The sequence below is a fragment of the Alosa sapidissima genome, chromosome 12 (genome assembly GCF_018492685.1).
Source record: "Alosa sapidissima isolate fAloSap1 chromosome 12, fAloSap1.pri, whole genome shotgun sequence".
Lineage (NCBI taxonomy): Eukaryota > Metazoa > Chordata > Actinopteri > Clupeiformes > Clupeidae > Alosa > Alosa sapidissima.
Window position 1 is genome coordinate 4,006,043 of NC_055968.1, and position 26,458 is coordinate 4,032,500.

The 26,458-nt window shown below is 46.3% G+C and overlaps 1 protein-coding gene across 1 annotated transcript in view; it reads right to left on the minus strand.

Annotated features, from left to right (window-relative positions):
- pik3r3b (phosphoinositide-3-kinase, regulatory subunit 3b (gamma)) overlaps window positions 1–24,444 on the minus strand; it is a 157,260-nt gene extending 132,816 nt beyond the window's left edge. Inside the window, 2 exon segments of the mRNA XM_042056548.1 lie at window positions 22,697–23,707; window positions 24,129–24,444. Of these exon segments, the coding sequence (XP_041912482.1) occupies window positions 22,697–23,039 (343 nt within the window). The 5' untranslated portion in view covers window positions 23,040–23,707; window positions 24,129–24,444.
- Between the last annotated feature and the right edge of the window lie 2,014 nt (window positions 24,445–26,458).

A 26,458-nucleotide genomic window follows, 5' to 3' on the forward strand; every position in this document is an offset into this window, starting at 1 on the left:
CTTGTATACGCAACTATACTTGGCCTAGAAACCTGATTTACATTTTACATTTACTTTCAGGAATGGGGCTATGTCGGCTTTGCTGTCCACATTGCAAAATTTAACTGGCGGTTAAAAAAACCCACTCAGGAATCCGGTTTCAAAAAAGATTGGTTATGGCCTCCTAAAATCATCGTGTGGACGTAAGGCCTAACTGATAAAAAACTTTACCGGTTTTAAAAAAAAAAAACAGCATTTTGTAGACGGGGAATAATGCTCATCAGGCCATAGTGAGCAGTTTAATGTTGAGGCTTTGTTTTGTCTACAGAAGATGCAGAGCCTGAGGGCTTGAACAAACACAGTGCACGAAGACATTTGTGTACAGTACGTGTCTCAACACTGCTGGGAAGGAGCAATTCTACACACGGCTTATCACACATACAACTAACCTAAAGTGCCTGAGGCAGAACAGCCTATTGGCTCTGTTATTACACTATGCACAGAAGTGGTGGGCAGAAATGAACTATTAGCCATGGGACTGCCTCTCTCTGCCCCTACCATACCATACAGGGCTTTACCACCACAATTTCAAGGTCACCTTTATATCACTCTGCAAATCCATTCCGTGTCTGAGCTGTTGTCAGAGCATGGACCAGGAATGACAGTATTGGGCGGAACAGTAGGCCTACTTTTCTTAATGAAAAAACTCTCTATGGGTCTATTCTCTTTTTCTCATTTTCCGTTGTCTGTTTTTTGTCACGTTTATTTCCTTTATCCGTTGCTGATACTCTGGTACTCAGGTCGCAATTTCAAACACACACAGCCCAGAGCAGTGTACAGGAATATCTGGATCACAGCCCAGAGCAGTGTACAGGAATATCTGGATCACAGCCAGTCGGAGGCAAAGACCCACCCCATCTCTGTCTCTGGTTTAGACCACAATATGATCCTACCATAACTGTGAGTTTGGTCAAAGGTAGTGTTGTCACAATACCAAAATTATTGTTTCGATGCAGATACCAAGTGAAGAATTTCGATTTCGATACTTTTTCAAAATTGTATTTGATTTCGGGGCCCCCACCCACATTGATTGTAATATTGAATATTGTGTGATCATTTACATCAGTGGCGAGCCTAGACTCTGTTCGACCCTCCACACACACACACACACACACATACATGGAAAATTATGTCATACGTTTCTATTTCATATTTTGGAAATCATAAACTTTATATATTTTGTTTCACTCGTTTGAATCGTCGGAACGGTTGAATCATCGGGACGATTAAACACTTGTTTCAATCGTCCCGACAAAGACATATGTCACTATAGCCTGTTTTGCTTTCCATGTAAACAAGCATACGATGTGAAAGTCTGGGATTGTGGAGAACACCAAATGGTCTACTGAATTAGCATGAAGTCGAACCTTTAAATTAAAAACACTTATTAATAATCAAAAAATATAACCGCTAAATGAAGTTTACTTTTGACCATCAAAACTTGTTTATCGCCTGTAACTCCGTGATAAAAGAACATAGGGGGAAGATATTTGGCTGATAAAAGGAGGTTGACATGTTCTATGTTTTGACCAAAGGACGTCTGTCTATCATTATTACACTCGGAGAAAAATGGAATGTTTCATTCCCGTGTCCCGTGTTTCAATCGTCCCGGCTCTCCCCTACTGACAATAAAAGGTTTACTGTATATGAACCCCTTGGTGTAGAAGCATAATCATGGTCTCAAATGGTATTTTGATTGTATGCTAGGGATTCTGACATAGAATCACTACACAATATATGGAATAATTACACAAAAGTCTCTATTTTTGCATGTTTTGGATGGTTTAATGGGTGTGTATAAGATGGACTATACATCTGCACAACTTATATTGGATAAAACAACATATTCTATTTCTATGGATTCTTGTGGATATTTCAAGAACCAATAGGCTGCATCTACTTATTGCTAAGGATATACACTGCAGCTAGAAGGTAGGGAAGCAACCCAGGAAAATTTTAGTCGCACCCTCAAAAAATGTGGTCGCATGTGTGGCCAAATTGTTCACAGATGCAAGGGCACTCTAGAGCCCTGCCATACCAACCACTTTTACTGGCTATAAGCCTATACACAAAAACTTTGTTGGTTTTTGAGTGCTTGTTTTTACGTCCAAATCTTTAGTATTTGATCATATATTTATTTATATAGAATTTGTATTAATCTTCTAATTATTTTTATCATGATGTATTTTATAGTAGATATTGGGTGTGTTTCACCAACAAGGATTAAGTTAACCTGGAGGTTTATCCTTTAATCCAGTTGCACCCAACTTTAAACCTAGTTTAAAGGTAATCAGGTTTACATTTAAACCATCATTTTAATCTTGGTTTTAAATGTTCACATAAACCTGAATTAACTTTAATCCTTAACTACTTTAAACTCAGATATAAATTTCAGTTAGGGATTCATTTTAAACCTGCTGTTGAGGTGGTTTGCATTTTTGAAATGGCTGCATATATTAGATGGTGGATTGAAGAAAATCGAGTCCCACAAAGGAAAATAAGAGACTGTCTAAAACCTGGAGTTTTATGATGAGGAGGAATTTTTAAGGAGTTACCGATTCAAATCAAAAAATCATGTGCACAATTAAACACGGCAGTGACCTGACTATCTTTAACTTAGGTTTAAAGTTTGGTGCAGGTTAAAACGTAATCCTTGTTGGTGCAACCCACCTGTTAAAATGAAATGGTGCAACATACCTCAAATTAAATTTAAACATAGATCTACAAATCCTTGATTAGGCCTAAACCCAGATTAATTTAATCCTTGTTGGTGGAACCGACCCATAGTGATTCTATTCTTGCACTGGTAACATTGTATTGTTCACGTTAGCACTATGGCCCTATGCTGGTTCTGTATGTATAGTGTAAGCTACTGTATGCCTACAGTTCCATATCCTCCGGATGTGGGTGGATATGCACAAGTAAGAGTGGAGTGTGTTTGAATGAGTACAGTATGTATCCCTCTCTCACTGTGTGTGTGTGTGTGTGTGTGTGTGTGTGTGTCCAGGGCTTTAGCTGACCAAGCAGGTGCCACTCTAAATCATAAACTTATACTCGATGCTCAAACTGACACATACTCCTACAATATCAACACACACACACACACACACACACACACACACACTGGTGGAACACATTGGCCTTATGGGAACAGTTGCTTTAGCACCTCCAGGCATTTTTGTTCATACTTTGGTGTTAGACACAGAAAGATTGTTTCCCCTGGAGCAGTAGAGAGTGGCCCACTTGCTATGGCTACTGTCAACAAGATGAGCCTGTGGGGAGAAAACAACCTTTCGTCACTGCAGCAGAAAGATAAACAAATCAATAAACAGGACAGGACATGCAGTAATGGCTACTGTATTTGCTAACAATAATTGAATTCTTGCTTATTTAAATAGGGGACATGTTTTGCATTTGTTTACATGTTTGAAGCCCTGAGAACGTTTTAAAAAAATGCATTACAGTTCCAGTCTAGATGAAAATAAGACCTAACAAATAATGCTCATGTGGGGTGTATTGAAAACAGCTGCATTTTTCATCTGTTTGTCCGAGTGGAAGCAGGAAGTCATGATGGTCACAAGGTGAGTTATCAAGAGAAAGGGGAGCTAAGCCATGATGGTCACAAGGTGAGTTATCAAGAGAAAGGGGAGCTAAGGGGACTAATTGGATGAGCCCACTGAGATTTAACAAAGAGAGAGATTGCAGGACATATGTCCCTGACTTTTGTGTGTGTGCAATTCTTTCTCCATGTTAAGACCCGAAAAAGTATTAAAATGTGTGAGAGAGAGAGTAAGATGTACTTGTCTTCAATTATCAATTAATTAGCGTTTGACAGGTGGGCGGGACTTCCGGTTAATTAAGGTCAAAGGTCTTTGATTTCCGGTGAGGGCGGGACATCCGGTCTTTGAACTTGTCATCAATTGAGTTTGACAGGATGTTTGAAATTGGCGGGTTGGTTTTGGTAGGAGTCATGTGTCCGGGGGGAGGGGTTGTGTGTGTGTGTGTGTGTGTGTGTGTGTGTGTGTGTGTGTGTGTGTGTGCCTGCGGGGAGATAGTGAATTTGACAGTTTTGTAGATTTTAGTGTCCTTTTTGAACTTTTTATGATCATTTTGTGTGTTTTTTTTAGTCAATTTGTATGTTTTTTTAGTAATTTCGTGTTTTTTGGCCAGGGTCAGGGCTTGTGTGTGTGTGTGTGTGTGTGTGTGTGTGTGTGTGTGTGTGTGTGTGTGTGTGTGTGTGTGTGCGTGTGTGTACAGGGGTGTGTGTGTTTCCAGGGTGGGGTGTGTGTGTGTGCGTGTGTGTGTGTGTCCAGGGGTGGGGGGTGGTACGCGGATGTGTTGGTCATGGGTGAGCGTGTCCGGGGTGGGGGTGTACACGGCTGGGCTGGTAATGGGTGAGCGCGTGTCCAGGGGTGGGGGTGTGTCGGGACGTGGTGGTAATGGGTGAGCGTGTGTCCAGGGCGAGGTGTACACGGATGTGTTGGTCATGGGCGGGGGTGTGTCCAGGGGGTGAGGGGTGTCATGGGAGTGTCATGCGCGAGCAATTATGAGCGGTGCTGTTCGTGAGAATAAAAGCGGTGTAAAAGTATGGGTAAAGATAGCAAAGTAAAAATGGCTAGTTTAGCAACTCCTGAAAATGCGGGTCCTAGTAGCGAGCGGCTAAGCGGGGCCCCTAAGAGAAAACATTAAGAGAAATCATTAAGAAAAGACACGAGAGAAAGCTATAGGCATCAGTATAGACATCTGTTGAGTATGGATGCCTTTGAATTTGGCGGGGGTGCTTTTGGCAGGAGTCATGTGTCTGTGGGAGGGGCTGTCTGTGTGTATGTGTGTGGGCGTGTGTGTGTGTGTGCGTGTGTGTACATGGGGTGTGGGGTGTCTCATGTGCAGGGGATGCATGGTGTGTGTCATGAGGTGATCATGGGGGTGTCATGCTTAGACAATTATCAAAAATCAAAAATGAGTCTGGTCAAGTTTAAATGCAGTTTTAAATTCAAATTCATCAAGATTTTCATCAAGTCATTGAAAAGAATAAAATATATCAGACAGCAGAGCTGTGGAGAGAGGGTAGGGGCTGGGTCAAAGGTTTGTGTGCGTGTGCATGTGTGTATGTGTGTCTGAGAGAGGGGGCACGAGAGAGAGAGGGGTTTGTATGACTGTTTGTATGCTTCAAGTTTTAGCAATATGAACCTGAATAAAAGAATCAAGGAGGTGATGATGCCAAGAGCCTAAAAAGTTTTCAGCCATGTGTGTGTGAACTAAAATAAAACATAAATCTTACATTTAAGCTGAAACCTTTTTAGGCTCTTTAAATCAGATCCACGCATCCAGAGTCCACGCATCCAGCTTGCAAACGTTCGTCAATAGCCGAGATCCCAGACCCTTGTAGAAGCGAAGCGTACCAAGGGGATGGCAAATGGCCAGGCTAGTGCTGGGTGAACTTGGGGCAAGTAATTTAACTTCAATGCCAACTTTAATGTCTGTGTTACATGTTTAAGAGAGACCACTGGGACAACCATTTATTTTGTTTTGCCACATATTTTTGTTACCTCCGATTCCTATTCCCTTTACTGTGTGTGTGTGTGTGTGTGTGTGTGTGTGTGTGTGTGTGTGTGTGTGTGTGTGTGTGTGTGTGTGTGTGTGTGTGTGTGTGTGTGTGTTTGTGTCTATGTGTGTGTTTGTGTCTATGTGTATGTCCATGAGACTTGGTTATTAAAAACTACATCACAAAGACCAGTTGAAAATGTATCATTTCCCTCACTGACTTTGACACAACTGCAACAAAGTATCAGCTGACTTTGAGCAAAGCTATGAGCAGAACCATCATCCCACACTCCCCAATTCCTGCTCCCCATCCCACATCTCTACTGCAGCAGACCTCTGCGTACAGAAGGACTGGGATCCACTCTGATTCCCCCATCACTTTCATGAGAAAACAGACCCATCTCCTTCAGCCTGTCACAACAGATGAAGTGGCTTTACGCCTGCGAACCAGGCCAGGAAATGATGGACATGAGGTATGTTGCATAGGATGAGAGCGCTGAGACTTGAGGAGATTTCTGCTGAGGACTAGCGTGTGCCTGGTGGGGAAGTGACAGGCGCGCAGCAGACGGAAGCCAGTGTGAGAGATGAAAGAGAGTGAGAGGATGGAAGAGCACAAAGAAGGATGATAAGAGCTGGGAGACACACATGAACATATGTGCACACACACACCATACAGATACACACACACACACACACACACACACACACACACACACACACACACACACACACACACCATACAGATACACACACACACACACACACACACACACACACACACCATACAGATACACACACACACACACACACACACACACACACACACACACACACACACACCATACAGATACACACACACACACACACACACACACACACACACACACACCATACAGATACACACACACACACACACACACACCATACAGATACACACACACACACACACACACACCATACAGATACATTCACACACACACACACACACACACACACACACACACACCATACAGATACATTCACACACACACACACACACACACACACACACACACACACACACACACACACACACCATACAGATACATTCACACACACACACACACACACACACACACACACACACACACACACACACACACACGCGCACACAAACCAAAGTGTCTTGGGAAAAGGATTTGGAGGACATGCTCTTCGCTATCCATACATTACAGAGTATCTCCAGTATACTTACAGTAAGCTTGCTGGCAGATTACAGGATATCAACTTGTTGTGGTAATGCCACCATGATCAAAGTCAAAACCCTCTTAACTTACTTTCCTCTCACTGGCTAGTGTGTGTGTGTGTGTGTGTGTGTGTGTGTGTGTGTGTGTGTGTGTTTGTGTGTACATGTGTGTATTTGATTGGGCTGGAAGCCACTTCCCTTTTCAAAGAAAGAACTAGAGAGAGTGGTGGGACAATAAAAGAGACAGAATCATCAAATATTTACAGAAAGAAGACTCCTTCTGAAGACGTCTCATGCATCATGTATGAGCTTTCCCATCATTCATAAACATACTGTATATCCTGGCTGTGTTGACAACACACATGCACACACACACATGTTGGCAGTGCGTGTCGGCCAAATCACAGCATGACAGCATGAAGAGCAATAGTCGTGGCCTAAGAACTGACAACACAGTCAGCATTGTTTTTGTTCAATGGTCGTCTGGTGTGGAGACATGCTACATCCCTCCCACAACAGACAATGATCGAGGGGGGTTTTACTCTGAACGCCACCAACGTACAGGAGAACATCAGCAGTCCAGTTAAAGTACTGAGTCCCGGCCTACAAGCTCATATCTAAAGCATGTAAAGCCATGTACGTCTAAATAAAACACATTTCAAGACATGAATTTACACAAATTCCTGAAACAGCATAGTCTTTTCTCCAAAGGCAGTCTGCATAGCATATTCTAGTAATATGAACTGTTGCCAAATTCTGGGTATTAAAGGATATTTACTTTCAGAAGGGAAGAGAAAAGAGGAAAATGGATTGGGCATGGCTGAAGTGATATTATGAAAGGAGGCATGAAAATAACTTCTGAGAATATCTGAGATTTCCCCACTCAGAGGAAGAGGCCTTAAAGAGAAGAGGGGTTGTCTGGATGACTCACAGGAAAAAAAGCAATGAAATGACAGGCAAGAGAACCACCAAACTCTGACCCAATTTCTCTCCTCACCAGACAATGGCGCTCTGATAGGGTGTTTCGCTTGATATCTTTTTGCAGCAGGCCAAGGGAGAAAGCTGTTCTCCCAGTGAGGGGGATTCAGCTGAGCTGTCTGAATCCTTGGCAGAAAGTCCCCAAAAATCTTCCTGCCCCCCCGCCCCCTTCTTTCCCTCTCTTTCATGTTCTCCTCCACTGTATTGTTCTCTCTCTCCCTCTCTCCCTCCTACACACCCTCACTATCCCTTGATGTTGCGTAAAAGTAAGCACTATTCTATTCTCTCTGCTTTAATTAAGCTCATATTTAGATTAGGCTGATTCTTTTTGGGGCTCTCAGCATATGTGTCCTGAATTCCATGCTGTAGGAGACCCCCCCCCCCACACACACACACACACACAAACACACCTCCACAGCCAGCCCCCGTCCACAGTGAGTCGAGTCGGCTAGACTAGAGTACAGTCCCCCTCTCTTTCCAATTTAAACCAAAATCCTAATCATGCCTCTATCCCTGCGGCTTAGAACTGAGCCTCTCCAACACCCGCCCCCATCTCACACACTCACACACACACACACACACACACACACACACACACACACACACACACACACACACACACACACTCATGCACAGTCATGCACAGTACACACATATGCAGCACATACATCTGTTATATGCACACACCCACTCACTGAAATGAATACACACAACTACTACTACACACACACACACACACACACACACACACACACACACACACACACACACACACACACACACATTCCCCCGTTTCTCTCTCTCCCCACTCCCCTGCATCAGCATGGCCCCATTTCCACCCAAAATCAGGCATTAGAAATGAGCCTCCTGCAGGCAGCGGGGGCCTGCACTGCCAGAGCGGCCTGTTTGATCTTTATCCGCCGCATCACACCCGCACCCACCCCACACCCGCACCACACCACGCACTGCTGCACTGCGTCTATTTTGGGATTGTGCTACAGCTAAACAGATGATTTCCTGCTCCTCCACCAAACAGCCAAGCCGAGAGGGTTGGCAGAGAGGCAGGAGGACTCATCTCCTCCACGACACCGCCAGTCACTCAGAGATTGTGTGTGTGTGTGTGTGTGTGTGTGTGTGTGTGTGTGTGTGTGTGTGTGTGTGTAAGGGGGGTAGAGATGGAGAGAGGGAGAGTGGACAAGTGACAGGGTAAGGGAGATGGAGAGGGAGTGAGGGAAGGCAAGATTGAGGAAAGCTGAGAGAAAAAGAGAGACAAATTAAGAGAGATGGAGAGGTGGGGTTGAAGGAGTGATGAAGGGGCTCAGTTGAAGGGATGAGGAGTGAGAGGAAAGGTGAGTCAATGAAGTGGAGTGAGGAGGAGAGAGAGGGGGGGGGGATTAAGGGGGGGGAGCGTGAGAGAGGGTAAATGAGATGTGAGAGTGGCTGCATGTCAGGCAGGTGGGATTGAGGCTGATTGTCAGTGCAATCACGGGGTCAGGTGTGAAGGCAGCAACCGCTCAGGCACAGAGACAGGGCCAGAAGTCTCCAAATGACGCTGATGTGCAGCCTGAGCCAGGGGCCTGACCGCCACTCCCACAGCACTCCAGTCAACTCTGCTGACTGACAAGTGAAGGGCCAGATTGTTGCCTTTCACCACTCTGACGACATCAGGACTGTTTTTTCAGTTCCTCTAAACGGAGCTTTAAGCTAGAATTATGGTGGCTGATAGCAGGCGTTCTTAACCTGAGCGATCCCAGCTGAGGGCTTCTGTCTTTATGAGCATTTAGCTGATTGCCAGGCAGAAGAGAGACGGAGGTAGGGCTTGAATGGAGAGACAAAGAATGGGAGAAAGAGAGCAAAATGTGTCCTAAAATAACACACAGGTTCATATTCAGCTAAAATAACACACAGGTTCCTTCATATTCAGCTAAACAGGTCATATTCAGCTAAACAAAAACTGTTGTGTAAGTCACGGCACAGCTACACAAACCAGAGGAAATGAGTTCATTGGATAAAGAGGGCTGACTGAGTATCTCTCCTTTCCCAAACAAACAAAAAGAGAAACCTCCATCTCCAGATAAAAAGAAGAAAAAGGGAGGCAAGTACATCCTGGAGAACAAACAAGCCTCCAGATTTGGCCCCGGGAGCCTGACGAAAGATTAGAAGCAGCAGGGAAGCAGCAGGGAAGACAGCCCAAACTGGGAGAGGGGGATGAAGGGCAGGAGACAGGGGGACGAGGGGATGGGAAGAATAAATAAGGGGAGGAATGATGCCTGGCTGCATTGGGTAATTAAATGAGAGGAGGGCGTAGCGCATGCGGCTGCAGAAGATGCATGGGAGAGGTAATGTGTTGTGACAGTAATCAGCCACTCTCCTCCCTGGACCCTGAGACGAGGGGAGCGGCAGAGGGGGGTGTTTAGGTAAGACTGAGACTCCTGCCCTCCTCTCCCCTCTCTGCCCTCTCACCCACTCAACTCACTCACGACTTTACTCTCATCTCTCTCTTCACCATTCTTTCTCTCTCTCTCTCTCTCTCTCTCTCTCTCTCTCTCTCTCTCTCTCCCTTTGTCTCTGTTAGGTCTTTATCTGCTAGATATGGTATGTCAGTAACTGATAGAAAATGTTGAGGCTTACTGTTTCTACACTTCACAGACTTCACCAGTGAATTTTATGAAATATTAACAGTTTCTGGCGGAACACCTCAAGTCACCTTCACCTGACCTTGCGGTGGTGTCCAGAGAGGTGAAGCTTAATCGTGGAATCAGCAGCTGCAAAAGTCTTGATTTGAGTGCTTGATGAATGTCTTTAAGGGTAGAGCTCACAGAAAAACAGGATATCGACTGATGCCCAGCTCTGTGGGGACCAATGGCTGTGGCAAGAGCATTTGCCATTCTGGTCTGGAAGGATTGTGCGGTGACAGCCCTGGAGTTGAGTCTGGTGCCAGCTCTGGAGTGTCAAGCAGAGGCCATCCCATCCAGAGTGAGTGGGTGGATCCATACGAGTGCAGGATGACTGATGCAGAGGACGGCCTGCTCTCTGCTCTGCTCCGCTCTGCTCTCTGTCCCCTGGCCATACGGTGGGTTGGGGTGGGGTGGCGGGTGGTTGGAGGGGCCTGAAATCCAGCACAGCCTGCTGGGATGCAGTCCGAACCGGTCCCAGCCATCCGTTACGCTCTCCCAAGCCACAAGGGTTCCACAGCGCATACAGAACATTCCAGCATCGCCATGGCAGCACATCTCTGTTTACCCCCATCATCAGTTCCAAGGGCCCTGCGCAACACGGTTATTGACATCTGGATACGGCCAATATTGACCTCATCCAGCGCGGCCTTCCCCCTGCGTAATTATATGTCTGCCTAAAGCCCAACAACTCCTCCACTCTGAGGCTTTGCAATGGGATCATCTCATGCGGCGTCGCCGGCCAACGGAACAGGGAACACTCCTGTGGGCCAGTGAGTGATGGACAACATCCTCTGACTTGTCCTGCCCTGGACTCAGCCCAGTGGGACTGCATCTCCCTCTGGCCACAACTGAGGGACCAACCCCCCCCAACACGAAAAAAAAAAAAAAAAAAAGTTGAAGGTTACATAATTTATCTTATGTGAGAGATGACGTGTGGAAAAGCATGGGAAATGGAATTAGAACTGTTTCCATCTCTGGCTCACTTCAGTTGACGTGAACTTTTTAGTACTTCCTGAGAGCTCTGGTTTGATTACTGCGATGCGAGGGGCTCATCATCAAAGGGCAGTGCTTCAAACGCCACAGACTCCTTTGAGCGGTCTGCACAAGCACTCTGACGAGCCTGGCCGTCTTTCGTTTGTTCACTCTCATGGCTCTTCCCCTTTTCCCTCCCTCCCTCCTTCTCTCTCTCTCTCTCTGACTCCTCCACTCTCTGCTCGGGGCTCTGTCTAACTCTCCCAAATAAGCGCTCCCTTTTCTATTTCACTGCTATTCAAAGAAGCCAAGCGTAATGCCAAACAGACTTCATCTAGCCTCCATCTATCAAAGTGAGCTTTTCCACGGCGCCTCCACGTTCCAAGGGCAGGAAAAGGAGAGCAGCGGAGGGGCGGCACATCCTCTCTCTCTCTCTCGCTCGCCCGCCTGCCTGCCGCCACATGGGACAGGGTTCAAGTGGCAGAGCAAGGGGAGAGTGGAAAGAGGGGGCAAGGGATGGAGAGAGAGAGAGAGAGAGAGAGAGAGAGAGAGAGAGAGAGAGAGAGAGAGAGAGAGAGAGACACCAGAGCAAAGGCAAGCAAAGAGGGAGAGGGAGACAAGAGGCAAGCGGAGAGGCAGGGAGACAAGGACATATTGGGGCCAGGAGACCAAGGGACAGAGGCATGGGGGAGGGAGAGAGCGAGAGAGAGACAGGGACACAGCAGAGCCAAGCCACCACGGGCCAAAACCATAGGGAGAGGTTCAAGGGCAGTTCAAACAGAGAGCAGGAACAGTCTGGTCTTGTGTGTCTTGTGTGTCTAACAGACCTCATGTTGAGTACAAGTTCAACTACATGGCCAAGAGAGACCACTGGCACAAACTCTTTTTTTCCTTCAACAATGAATGATTAATGTTTTAATGTGTTTTACAAAGAACACCATAAGCTCTGTGTGGAACATGGAATAGAACAATACTGACAAGACAACAGCTACTCCACTCCAGACATGTTGTTGTCTGTGCAGCCTATTTAGTCAAATCAATAATCAATCTTGATCCCTAAACAAGGAAAACAATCTTTGGAATTATCATGCAAGAGAAGCCTTGAAGGCCACTGATGGTCTCTAGTAGTAATCTTGTAAATCTGGCTTCCTGGAAATAAAGGGAACTGGAACAGCTCTCATAAATATTTGAAAACGAGACATGGGAGGTAATTATAAATTAACGTGAACGTGGAAGAAAGAAGACCCTAAACAGACGAGAAAATAAAACCCTGCAGCAGCCATGTCTGTTCATCTGAATCTCTCAGCACTGGGTTTGCATTTCAAAGAAAGAGAGAGAGAGAGAGAGAGAGAGTTTGGCTGGAGGATGAGTGCAGAGGTATGGGGCGAATGGCAATAATGAGCCCCTGTCTGCTGGAGTAGATGGAGGCTCCCTCAGCACTGGGATTCCATCCACAAAACACAAGAGAGAGAGAGAGAGAGAGAGAGAGTGAGAGAGAGAAGAGAGAGAGAGAGAGAGAGAGAGAGAGAGAGAGAGAGAGAGAGAGAGAGAGAGAGAGAGAGAGAGAGAGAGAGAGAGAGAGAGAGAGAGAGAGACTGGGTCTGGGCGTTTGTGGTTTTCCTGGGAGGCCCCTACAACTCACCCAAAACCCCTTAGTGCTGCAGAATTGTGGTGAGTTTTGTTCCCTCTGTGCTGGTTTGCTGGGTAAAAATAGAGCAGACAGGGGGTTATAAACAAGAAAAAAACAGCCATGATGAGGGAGCGCAGGAGCACAGCGGAGAAAACACACAGTGCTGGAAATGCAACAGACAAGGGGGAAATGTCCTCTCGTGTTACGAACGTGAGCAGAATGAAAAGAGATGTGAAGGGGGGAGAGGGAGGGAATCCAGCTCTGCATCCCTGACCTTCAAACTACGTTACTGGACTGTGAAACAAAAGACCTCCTGCCATGATGGATCACCTTTGTTTGCCTGAGTGAGGGAGTGTGTGTGTGTGTGTGTGTGTGTGTGCGTGTGTGTGTGTGTGTGTGTGTGTGTGTGTGTGTGTGTGTGTGTGTGTGTGTGTGTGTGTGTGAGTGTGTGAGTGTGTGTATTTATGCATGTGTGTCCTACCAAGATTAATCTTAGTTTGCAGAACTTGCCCTGTTGCTCAAGGCATTTGGTTCTCTCTTGAGCAGACACAACCCCCCTCCACTCCTCCTCACCCACCCCATCACAACATACACATCCAGACACATATGCACAAGTGAAAATGAAACAGCCATTCACCTTATGGCAACCACCACAGCAGCGGCTATGAACAGCCCTGTCAGATATGATCAGATTACTATGGACAAAGCCACTTACACAGGAACTGAAGAACACAATTGCCCTGATTCTCCCTCAGAATCCTACACAACACTAACAAAGGTTCAGGCCCAAATGGAGTCATTTAGCAAATATCACAGCTAAATATGTGCTGTGCTCTTCTGAGTAGAAGTATGTAAACAGACCCTTCTCTCTCTCTCTCTCTCTCTCTCTCTCTCTCTCTCTGTTTCACACACACACCAGTGCCCTCACAGCCATAGGTAGGGTCTTCTTACAAGCGATGAGGTGATGTGTTTAACCTGAGCCTGTTTACTTGGCAAACAGTGTGTGTGTGTGTGTGTGTGTGTGTGTGTGTGTGTGGAGGAGCGGCTGCTGTGGCTCGTTGTGGATGAGCCCATCTGTTTGAGTGAAATGAAAGGACTCCTCCTGGGTGTGCTCTCTGTGTGCTTAGCAGCTTTGCACACAGGCTTAGGAATCCCGCACTCTCGCTGTCTCACGTTTAAACGTAATACTTTGCAAAGCCTGAAGTAAACGGTTCGGCGCTGGCGTTGTTTACACCGAGACACACGTGTGCCTCTGAGGGCCAACGCAGGCCACTCCGCTCTTAAAATACAGGAGTGGTCAGGCCAGGCGGCCAACTTTGGCCAGGGCCAGCGAGAGACCTCATAAGTCCAGCAGCACCTGTGTCAACAGGCACGCTTTAAGCGTTGTGTGCCGAGGCATCACTCACTTCCAGTGGCCGACGTCTCGTTCGGGAGCCCAGTCCAGTTTTTCGCGGCTGAAGATGAAAGTCCTAGTAAAGGTGAGGCCAAGGGAACATCTGTTTAACTTAAGGGCCGAGGAGGGAGCAGCGCGAGGTTTGATGTGTGTTTTGATGTCCTGCTCTGGCTCTCCGCGGCCATCACAGCACTGCCCTGAGCTTGCTCCCCAGTGTCGTCCGCTGTGAGCTCGGCAGATGACATAGCGTGTTCAAAGCAGACAGCCTGTGCTGCCAGGCTCCTCTGTGTCCTGTCTCTCCGCACGCATGAACACACACACACACACACACACACACACACACACACACACACACACACACACACACACACACAGACAAAGACTAAAAGAAAAGAATGAGTCTAGGACTGGTGATGGGAGCACGCCTTTCCCAAAACCACGAGTGAATAAGCCTGAAAATGACAGTTCTTTGAATCAGGCTGGAGAGGCCATCCCCTTAAGAAATGTTCTTTGCAGAGTAGGTCATAATACTGTTGGAAAAAAGAAACCTTTTACACAGATGTCGATGGCTCCTCGGAGCGAAAGTGTTGGTTGGCAGCTCAAACGACATGGCATACTGAAGTCTTCTCTGTCTGTCTGCCTGCAACAGAGGCTCCTCTCTCTACATGAGTGATGACAGCTGCCATAATTTCACCTGACTGGTAGGACCATGTTTAACCCCCCATCCCCCGCCACACACCCCGCCAGCCGTGCCCAGTGGACAACCCCCCCCCCCCCCCCCCCCCCCCCCCACCCTCCAACCATCACAGCTCAGAAATGCCAGCTCCAACACAATAAAAGCATTGATGATGGGGAGTCTATGGCTGGTATAGGCCTGGTCTGAGGGGTTTACAGTTTGAGCATAAGCTGGCAAGCAAGTTGAAACTGGCTCCTTGCCAGGACATATCATCCTGCTTTTGTTCCATATCCTGCATTTAGTGGTCTCTTCCTCTCTCTCTCTCTCTTCTCTCTCTCTCTCTCTCTCTCTTTTCTCTTTCACTTTTTCTGTCTCTCATGTCCCCATCTCCCTCTTTAACTCTCCCTTGTTCCATCACAGATAGGCATCAAGGTCAGAGATTGAGTGTCAGTAGCTGAGTGTGTTAGCGGCGGAGTCTGTTGTTTTTGCCATTGTACTGGAACAGCCTCTATTCTCATTTCAGGGCAGCTTGTCTCTTTAGCAGTGAAAGAATTGAGTGGCTTTGAGAGGAGGACGGCTGTCCCTTCCAGCAAACTTGGCTGTCCAGAGGTGCATTAGTGTTAATTGCCACAGCCAATTTGCCGAGCATTCAACTAATGCCAGGGGAAGTAACTACTCACTGCTCACTGCACTCAAGGCTTTCAACCCGTTGTGTGCCGGTCTGCATTGCTAGCGCCATACAGCTCAGGTCCATTTTTAACCCTCCCCTTTGTCTCTCTTTCAGTGTGTGTCTGGGGCTTCTAGCGACAGCCATTTACCCTTCAACCTTTCAGCCCCTGCAGCGAGACCTACTAATGTTGGCTAATTGCATGGGGTCAGAGTGCTGAATAACTACACCATCCAGTACACAAAGTGATGGGGACAATCTAAGATATACTATTCAAAAATATTATTAAAAAGCTTACAAACAAAAGAATATTGCTGCTATGAGATCAAATGGATGTGAGATGAAATAAAGAATTCTTGCTGTGCAAAAGTGCTGAGAGGCTGTAATTTGAATGCATTTCATACCATCATACCAGTCAAATTACATCACAGTAAATTTACTGCAGTGCTTTTCAACCCCATTTAAAATGCGCAGACGAGTGAAACATAAAAAAGGATATAAAAGGCATGCCACTTTATTGGCAGCCATAAATACCCTAAAAAGGGAAATATCGAAAAGCAGGTTTAAACTGGTTTAAAATTTTCCCTCTTGATTGCCACCCCGCCCCCCCCACCCCCCACCCCCCACCCCAATGGCCTTCAACCCCGCCACACACACACACACACACACATACACACATACACACACACACATACCGCTACATTGCTCACTAATCCACGAGGAAGCAGATTTATAGTGAGAGTCTCTACGGGCTGAAGCCAGCGTTCATCATCTCTTCCTGTGGATTCATGATAGGAAAAAAGAGGGAGAGTTAAAAAAAGAGAACGGAAAAAAACAGAGCAATCAAGAGACCGCTGCGGCCATGCAGTGGCACAAGAGCACACGAAGGCACACACACACACACACACACACACACACACACACACACACACACACACACACACATTCATGTATGGACCTGGACTTGAGCACTGGTAGAATTTGCACAGGCTGTTTGCTGCTGTCCAGAAACAGAGGAGAAAAGAAGGGGAAAGGGAAGGAGAAGGAGAGAAGGGGAAGAGAAGGAGGAAGAGAAGAGGAAGAGAAGGAGAAGGAGAGAAGGAGGAAGAGAAGGAGGAAGAGAAGAGGAGTGGGGTGAGAGGCGCATCCCAGGGCCGTGCCAGGGGTCTGTGCCCTGTTATGTCTCACGGCTCCATAATCGCACAGCAACAGTGGCCATTAGAACATACTGTGTGGCAAATGGTGCATTGGTGGGGAAGTGCTGAGTGAGCACGGCCGCTTACCTGCATTTCAAATGATCTGTGAAGTGCCTCTTCGCTTACACTGCAGTTTTTGGGCGGAAAACTAGTTTTGCCGGCATGTTGGAAAAAAAAAAAACGACAAAAAGCTAAACAAAACAGAGAATAGATGACGTAGGCTTTTCTGTCTAAATGCGTCGCCTAAATGCATTACAGCAGGCCAATGTACTCTCATCACGTTCTGACTTCTCCGGTGAGCATTCTGCATAGTCAGTCCTTAGCCCTCTTCCCTGTCCACTCTTCCCTGTCCACTCTGTCACTCTATGACTATGTCCTTACAGCTTCACTGATCATTCACCTACAGATTTCAACAGAGCCACTTGGATGAGCAACATCAAGGAAGGCCACCAAGGTTAGATGAAATTCAATAGGTTCACAGGGCTCCATGCTAAAAGGTCATCATGGTGACACGGCACAGCTAAGTGAGCTGAGATCTACAGCATTGGTATCACTGTCACTGGCAACTGATAATGAGTATGATGCTCCTTCAGCACCGCAAGAACAAGCCGACAACGATACTGACACACGTTTGTATAACATCTTATACATAATACAATCCTTTTACAATGAGAGGACATACACTGATGTATATATTAAATCCTGTGTTGGGGTGGATTTTTATTGGCTCAGATTACAATTTGCAACCTTATGTGTTTTTCTCATGTGTCTTTATGACCCAATTTCCAACCAAGGCACCAGTATTATCCATCAATTTAACACACATCCTGACTCTAGTAATTGACTTTCAAAACAGCAGCAATAAGTCTCTCCTCAATAAAACACACACACACACACACACTGCAATATATGAGAGATTACACATATTAACACATTGTCTGTGATGTTTTTATTATTGTTTGGAATATAGCTCTCATTCATGCGAGGCCGCGGATCTGCCTGATAGCTTTCATAGGTCCCAAGCGGCACATGAATTAACTCTATGTGTGGTGCGCTGCTCATCATGGTACCAATCACCACGGCCATACCATGGATCAACCAAAGCATTAAATCACAGCCTCTTATTTCCCACGCAGTGTCTTTAAAAGCTCTTTGTCACAAAGGAACCCTTTAACATTTGCACAGTCTTCTGTGCTTCCCACACAGTGCTACTACAGCACGACGCCTCACTGCGTCCTCTTGGGGTGGATGGTTGTGTCAGAAGACAACAGCATGTCCAATGGAAACCCTGTTATGTTTTAATATCGCGTCTCTGCGAGTTGAGAGGGGCTCCATTTGAGGCGGACGCCTCCCTTCCTCCCGCCTTCTCTCCGAGCGCTGGCACCCACACAACTGCAGGCGGAACTAATGGCACACAGATGTACCATGCTGGCCTGATCTCACGCCGCCACAGCAATTGATGCCCAGTGCATGCGCTTCTATGTAATGTTGTTGTCCATAAAGGCCTACATGTGTCGCACGCTGAGCTACAGGCACAACAGGGACTCCTTTCTTAATACATACAAGAGAGAGAGAGAGACAGAGAGAGAGAGAGAGAGAGAGAGAGAGAGAGAGAGGGAGAGAGAGAGAAAAGGAGAAGGAGAATAACAGACTTCCTCTGGGAGGATTACCCCAGCTCTTCGTTGTTGGTGATAATGAAATAAAAGCAGCCCATACCTTTGCCAGGCATTATACTCTCTAACACTGATATATTCTCTCTTTCTCCCTGTCTTTCTTGTTGTGTCCTTTGTATAGAGACTACTATTACCACTCTTTCTCTCTCTTTCTCTCTCACACACTCTTTCTCCATGGCAGCACAACATAGCCAAGCCAAGCACATCTCTGTCCTTTTCAAGCTAAAAATAGGCACAAATGAGGCAATTTAGCACAGCCTGTTCACTTGGCTGCGGCTAAATGCATTGATCTGAAGGCGAGGGCCCATCAGGCCGTTCTCAGAGCAATCAGAAGGGGGAATCATATTGTTCCAGACGTGTGCTTTGCTCTTTAACTTCCTCAGCATCTCCAAGGTTTGTGCGATTAGTGCCGCCCTCACGTGCTCTCTCTTGATCAGTGGACATCATCCATAATGGTCACCTCTCATCAGCCGGCTGATTGGGCGGAGGGGGCCCCAGCGCAGGCGCCAAAGCAACAAGCTGCCCGAAGGTTTCATGGGCTTCCTTTTGATCAAGCGGATGTCAACAGTGAACTCAATTAATACCAAAGCTGATTGGCATTGGCCCGCCCAGTGCAGAGAGAGAGAGAGAGAGAGAGAGAGAGAGAGGGGGGGAGGGGGAAGCCAGCGAAACCAGAAGCAGCTAATGAGCTGCTATCTGCTCCCACATCACAGCGTGGCACAGCCTGTTTATTACTGATTTATAGGCCATGGGGGTAGACAGGCGAGATGATGCCTGTAGCATTTACGGCAAACAAATGGGTAGACTCGGCGACGTGATGGATGAAGCTGAACCCTTGCCTCGGGAAAATAATTGGAGATTGGGATAATGCCGGGCAGGAGTGGAGGAAGACACTCAGGTCCATGTGGAGGCGAGCAGGATGCAAATGTCACCATGGCAGAGAATGGAGAAAACAGAGAGAATTCGAATGAACGAAAAAGGCAAAGGGGTGATATTGCAGTATTACAGAAAAAGAAGAGAGGAGCAGAGCGAGAGAGAGAGAGAGAGAGAGAGAAAGAGAGAGAGAGAGAGAGCGAGATTGAAATGGAGTTGGCTGACCTCATAAAAACAAGGCTATTAGAGATTCAGCTCCAGTGTGGGGGGCGCTGACGGGGCCGGCTGCTGATTGCCAGTGTGCTGCAGCAGGAGCAGGACAGCCTGGGGGACAGTGCACACGCTCACTCTCCCCTTGACCGAGCACAGCAGCACCCACGGGACACGGCAGCCCTGCATGCCTCATCCGCTGTGGAACATGTATGCATGTATGTTCTCCCTCATAACTAGTCTTTGGTGCTAATGGGGTGTCAGCAGTTGTTGTTGGTGTGTGTGTGTGTGTGTGTGTGTGTGTGTGTGTGTGTGTGTGTGTGTGTGTGTATGTGTGTTTGTGTGTTTTGGGGAGGACACAAGTCATTTTCTCATTCTATTTTTGGGACCAGCACAGTAGTGGACTGTGAGAGAAGTCGTCTGACCAGCAGCAGGAGGACACCTGCAGGACGTGGGCGGGGGCTTTGGTGAGTCAGGAGGGTGTCATTGGACAGAAGGCCGAGTGATGGACAGAAGGCTGAGCACCCCACAGGCTGACGTGAGGCTGTCTGGCCGGGCCAGACCTCCATTCTGGATGCTGATTGACGATGGATTCGCACCAAGCATCATGGATGCCAAAACAGAGCAATTACAATCCAACAAAATCAAACCCAACATCTTAGTATATATACTCTTCTGAGCCCGTGAGGGAAATTTGGTCTCTGCATTTATCCCAATCTGGGAATTAATGAAACACACACTGCACTCAGTGAACACACAGTGAGGTGAAGCACACACTAACCAGGGCAGTGAGCTGCCTGCTACAGCGGCGCTCGGGGAGCAGTGAGGGGTTAGGTGCCTTGCTCAAGGGCACTTCAGCTGTGGATGTGGGCATGGGAGAGCAGTGCTCAACCATTTCCCCTGCCCACATTTTTTCTGCTGGTCGAGGATCGAACTGGAAACCCTTTGGTTACAAGCTCGAAGCCCTAAGCCACGGCTGCCCCGACAAGTAAAAGTTGAGGAACTAAAATTCCCAAATTTGATGATGAACTGATGAATTTAAATTTCCAAAGCCTCCTACATTTATTTGGAAGAAATAACACATTTTGAGAGTTCCAGGTCCCAATTCTATCATCACAAAGAACTGTATAAATCATTACCTTTAGGCTAAGCAGCTTATACACCTGATTCAGAATGATATCACCGTTAATACATTCAAGGTTGTAGATTACACCTTGCTGCTGCAAACCAAAACAGATATATGATTACCTAATTATCTTAGCGGTGAACTGAATGCATTGTGATTAGATAAATCTGCTCCCCCCAAACTGCCTATATGTGGAGCTAATCACTTTGCATTCATTAACTGTTGTCATCAGTGAGCTGCAGGCACTGCTAATTAATGCCCCTGTGGGAAAGCCACAAAGCAAGTGTACTGTACTATTAGAGGAGCCACCTCCTCTAATAGTACAGAACAACATTTACACTAACAAGCTGCTGCCAGTCTGGCTTGGCTATATGTCCGTGATTAAAGGGCCCATGCTGAGTGGTCCTGATTGTGATTCCTTCTGACTGGGCGTCTTCTAATGGCTCGTTGACTTGGTTAACGGTGGATCCACCGAACCCAGGAGTGAGAAAGCACCGGGCCGGGGCAACCGCATACATAATACATGCCTTCTAATCTCTTTCATCTGACGTTCGTGGAGCACCTATAATTCAATCACCAGGAGAGGAGCTCTCTGGGAACCCCTAACTTAATCCACACACGCTCCATTCCCAGCGCCAGGGTGACAGATGAAGATGAAGAAGAGAAACAAAGGGAAGAGACCGAAAGTGAGCTTTTGGACCCATCCTATGGCACTGCAATGACTCTGTAGCTTATAATCCATTGAGTTTGCAGCTGTGGAGCAGAAGGCGTGTGATCTTTCCCATGTCTGTTAGCACTTACAGAGGACAAGCACGTAAAACAGGCCTCAGAGCCCCATTCCCACACTGTTGTGTGGCGGGCTAAGGGTAGTGTGTCAGCCACCCTGTGCACCAGTGATTAATAATTCAGGATGAGACCTATCTCTCCCTCGCTCCTCTAAGGAGGAAGGCTTGAGAGTTGTTTATCACCATCTGTAGTGCTTTGCCAAAACAAAAGACGTAAAGCAAGACCACTAAACAAGGATTGTGTGTGAATAAAGATCATAAATAGCATTAAAAACAGACCAATTTCACCACAATAAAAGGCTCAAGCATGCCAGACAATTAGAAAGAACAGCAGTCTCGGGGCAGCTGAGCTAGCTGTCTGACCCAGTTAGCATGTGGACACCCACAAACACAGGCTACACACCACGCCTCCCTGTGCCTGGCAAACCAGACACACACACACACACGCACACACACACAGACAGCCAAAAAACAAGCCTCATAAACAAGGAAAACAGGTCATTTGAAGCCATATGTCTCAACAAATAGTTTCTTTACTATTGTCCTTGGTGTTTACTGTTTTGAATTTTAGCTCTGGAAATTGCCTAAGCTCTGAGGAAATTAAACAAACCCCTGACGCAGAAATGAAAATAAAATATATATATAATGTGTTTGTCACACACTTCTTGAGGGTTCCAGACCCTTCATGTCAAAACAATGGAATTTGACTGGGACTAAGAAAGCTGTCATCACTCCCCTTCCAATGGAACATGACTGGGAAGGACTGCACGCCCCTGCTGATGACGGGTGAGTCAACAGCTCAGACCTCTCGCTCTGATCTAACTTTACCGCTGGCTTCCAACTTCCTGTCTGATTGCTTGTCATAGCATTCAAATCATAACAAAGCAAAGGTCTTCTCTACCAGCTGGCTGTGATTAGGGCTGCTTATTCACATGCACTGAAACACTGACCAGAACGTACTGTATCTCCATAACACGCAACAGACCGGGGGTTCTGCTCGCTCACATGGCACATGTCAGGGCCTCACTCACCTGCTGACGCTGAGGCCCCAGGTGGCTGGGGGCTCACGGGGGTCTGGGCCCCTCCTGGAGTTGGAGGGACGGGCCTGGTCCAGGTTTTGGTGCCAGGGGGGCTAACGCGCACCACCCCCACATACTCCACAAAGGTCCCGGGGAAATCGCCCTTCTCCTTGGTCCTCTCGTTGGTGCCATGCAGCCAGCCTTTGGGGCTGCGCTCCTCCTTCTCCTGGAAGTCGGGCGAGAGGAGGGACACCTTGTTGACAGTGAGGATGTCCCCAGGCTGGAGCGAGATATCGTCTCCGCGTTGGCGTTTGTACTCAAAGAGTGCCCGGTACTGAATGCTGTCAGATGCCATGATCTGTGTCTGGCACACACACACACACGGGCACTGACACTGGTGTTGGTACTGCACACGTTCCTGACTCTGCTTGCTTATCTCACCAAGCAGAAACAAACAGCCCAGAAAAAAAATGATCACCCTTGTAAGTCAGTCTATTAGTCCCTGGGTTGCGTCCTGAGAATGGGTTAGCATTTGTTGAGTTTTTTGCCCATGCGTGTTTAGAGGTGTGAAACAGCACCGTATGTCGGAGCTAAACTGGGGAGGAGGACCGGGCCACGTTTATGCAGACGTCCTGGGCTTGGTCCTCCACACAGCTCACTCTCAAACAGTCAAAGCTCAAAAGGGGGGATTGCTGGAGATTTCTGTGGTCTGTGTAATCCAGTGGTCACGCTAACAGTCGCTGGCGGCGACTGTGGCACCTTGGAATGGCGAGAGGGTCGCTGAGGGACTTAGTGGGGGGAGGTGGATGCCACCCCTGACTCAGGACAGTGATCACCAGACTGTGGCGTGATGCTTGGCTAGCCTGCAAAACTGTCACTTTGTCTTCTCACGAAAATGTTCAGGCAAAGACTAGCATCTTTGTCCACTCTCATAGGCATTCACAGCAAACACACCTTGGTCAGACAGTTAGCATAAAACTGCCATGTTGATATATAAAAAAAATCCTTGAGTTTCCTGAGCACCTAAACATAGAAAAAGTAAAGATTGAAAATTATTATTATTATTATTTTTATTATTATTATTATTATTTGTATCATCATTATTCAAGTTATTCTTCTCGATATAGCAGTATATGGGCAAGGAGCTCATCACCATTCATTTCAATATGGAGGACAGCAATTTTGGAACATGTGGGTGTAATCTCTAATCACTGATACCTAACAGTACAGGGCTATGAGATTAAATTTGCTTGACCACATCAACGCAAGGTCTGTTCGCATAGCATTCTATAGTCTGTACATCAACCTTCATGTGATACGACATGCGGATAAATTACTTACTAAGCGTGACCGACCGCTCGCCAACTTCAGCGCAGCATGCACAAAGTCGAGACTGACGTTCTATGGAGACAGACTGAAAAGTGGTAATGCGCTCTCAACGTACCTTTAGGTGGGTTACTGCGAGAACGTCCGAGCGTTGTTTAATATCCTATAGCTGGTGATTAGACGTTGTTTGAAAGTACAAAATACTGTGACGCGCTTTTAAATTGCCCTCGCCGAGACTGCATGTCTGAGACAGACCGCCAGCCTCGCTAATGCTGTACTACAGTTTGGTGCTATAGTGATGTCAAAACCACACCCCCGCTGGCTGGAAATTATACCAGCCGAGGAGACAGCAGTGTGCTGTGCCTACAACTGCAACTTTACTGTCCCGTCATCGGTATCTGTCCGAATCTGTACTGTTGCAGTGTCAGGGTGCTGGTATTGGCGTTTCTTCCAACTCCACACACAAATTCGATACCGACAGTGACCTGCTTTCGCATGACGCATTGGCTGCAAAAACAACAAAAAAAACTATAAATTATGCAACTTCCTGGCGTGGTGTTGACAAGAACTGCCACTATTAGAGCGTTCTTATGGTAGGCCTACGTCAATATCACGTTTTAGAGAAGTAGGATTGGACGTTTAGGAATAATAATAATAATAATAATAACAACAACAACAATAATATGTAGAGCACCTTTCATACAGAGAATGCAGCTCAAAGTCCTTTATATTTGGAGCACTTAACACAATAATAGAGAAAAAGATCAATAAAAAAAATAATAATAATGCAAACAAACAAACAAACAAAACAATAAATAAAACATCAGAGATTTAGAGTTAGAATTCACGGGATGGTAAGGAGATAGATACAACAACACTTATAATAGGAAATAGGAAGGCCACACTTTGGCACTTTGGCTTATTTCTTTATCTAAGATGCACCTAGGGTTGTTAGGAGATCAGTGAGGCTGCCCAAGCTCTCGTCCACTGATTAATGGAGGATAAGCTTGTGATAAGAGAGCAAAGGCCATCTGGGTTAGTTGGCTCCACAGAAATATATCATCTGCATAGCTGTGGAAGTTTACATTATGCTGACTTATGATGTTTCCTAACGAAAACACGTATACAGACAATGTACATAGACAATGTACCTATTGTTTACAGACAGTACACTACAAGTTCTATATGAGTATGATGACAATTTTAATGCACTATATTTAGTATTATGAAGTAATTTGTCTTGTTGATTTAAACACTTGTCTTACGAACACCAGGGACTGGGAGTAATGACATTTCAGTTCTCTATGTCCTCTTTACACATGATAATATTGACAGTAAATTTAAACTTGAAATTGATATGACAGACAAATAATATACGTAAGTATAAACACAAGTGCAGTGTGGTATCACAAACAAAAGTATACAAATGGCGCAACAGAATGTGGCATTAGAGATGATTATTGGAGATAATTATTTGTTGTCTCTTAAAGCGATGGTTCGGAGTAATTTCACCCTAGGGTCCTTTGCACCATGACCCCGAGCCAAACACCCTCCCAGAACCTTTTTTCCCTTGGTCGAACCCTGGTCGAGTAGCGCTGTCAGAAACTAATGACGTTCTGCAGTCGTGATGGAACCAACTTTTATCTCGTAAATTACCCCACTAATAATGCCCTGAATGGTACGAAACTTCTGCAGTAGTACAACTATGACCTTTAGTCCAATAACGAGGCAATAGAAAGTTTGTAAGTGCACCAGGAGTTTATTTAAATAAGACTTACCTGATTATCTGCTACTATACCGCTGCCTCGACGTTTCTTCCGTGATTTGGGAAAAGCCCGTAAAAGTCCTGGCAGGAAGCATGCATAAGGATGTAGATCCAGGAATGCACTAATATTTTGTTCGTAGTCCAGTTTGCAACAATTATTAGTTAACACTAAGTTGTAAACACTTCGGAAAAAAATATTTAAAACTGAATATACCAAAAAACGTTGATGTAATCGCTTCCTGCAAGGACTTTTACAGGCTTTTCCCAAATCATGGAAGAAACGTGATTCTTCGAGGCTCGACCAAGGGAAAAAAGGTTCTGGGAGGGTGTTTGGCTCGGGGTCATGGTGCAAAGGACCCTAGGGTGAAATTACTCCAAACCATCGCTTTAAGATAAGTAAAAAGGTATGCCCAGGTAGCCTGGGTGAACTCAGAAGAACCTGTTAGCAGATTTGAATGTGCTCTGCAGGTCCGTCTGGAAAGGATCCCATGGATGCCCGTTTCCTACTTGCCATTTTAAGACTTTAGTCAGAGACTTTCTAATGAGGAAACACAGCACTCAAAAAATCCTCCATAGAAATGCATGGGGTTAGTTTGTAACGCCAATATGGCTGTTGGCTATGTACACATATCCCGCCCTTTCCGCGGGAAAAAAGTCGACATGTAAATACATTGTGCCAATCA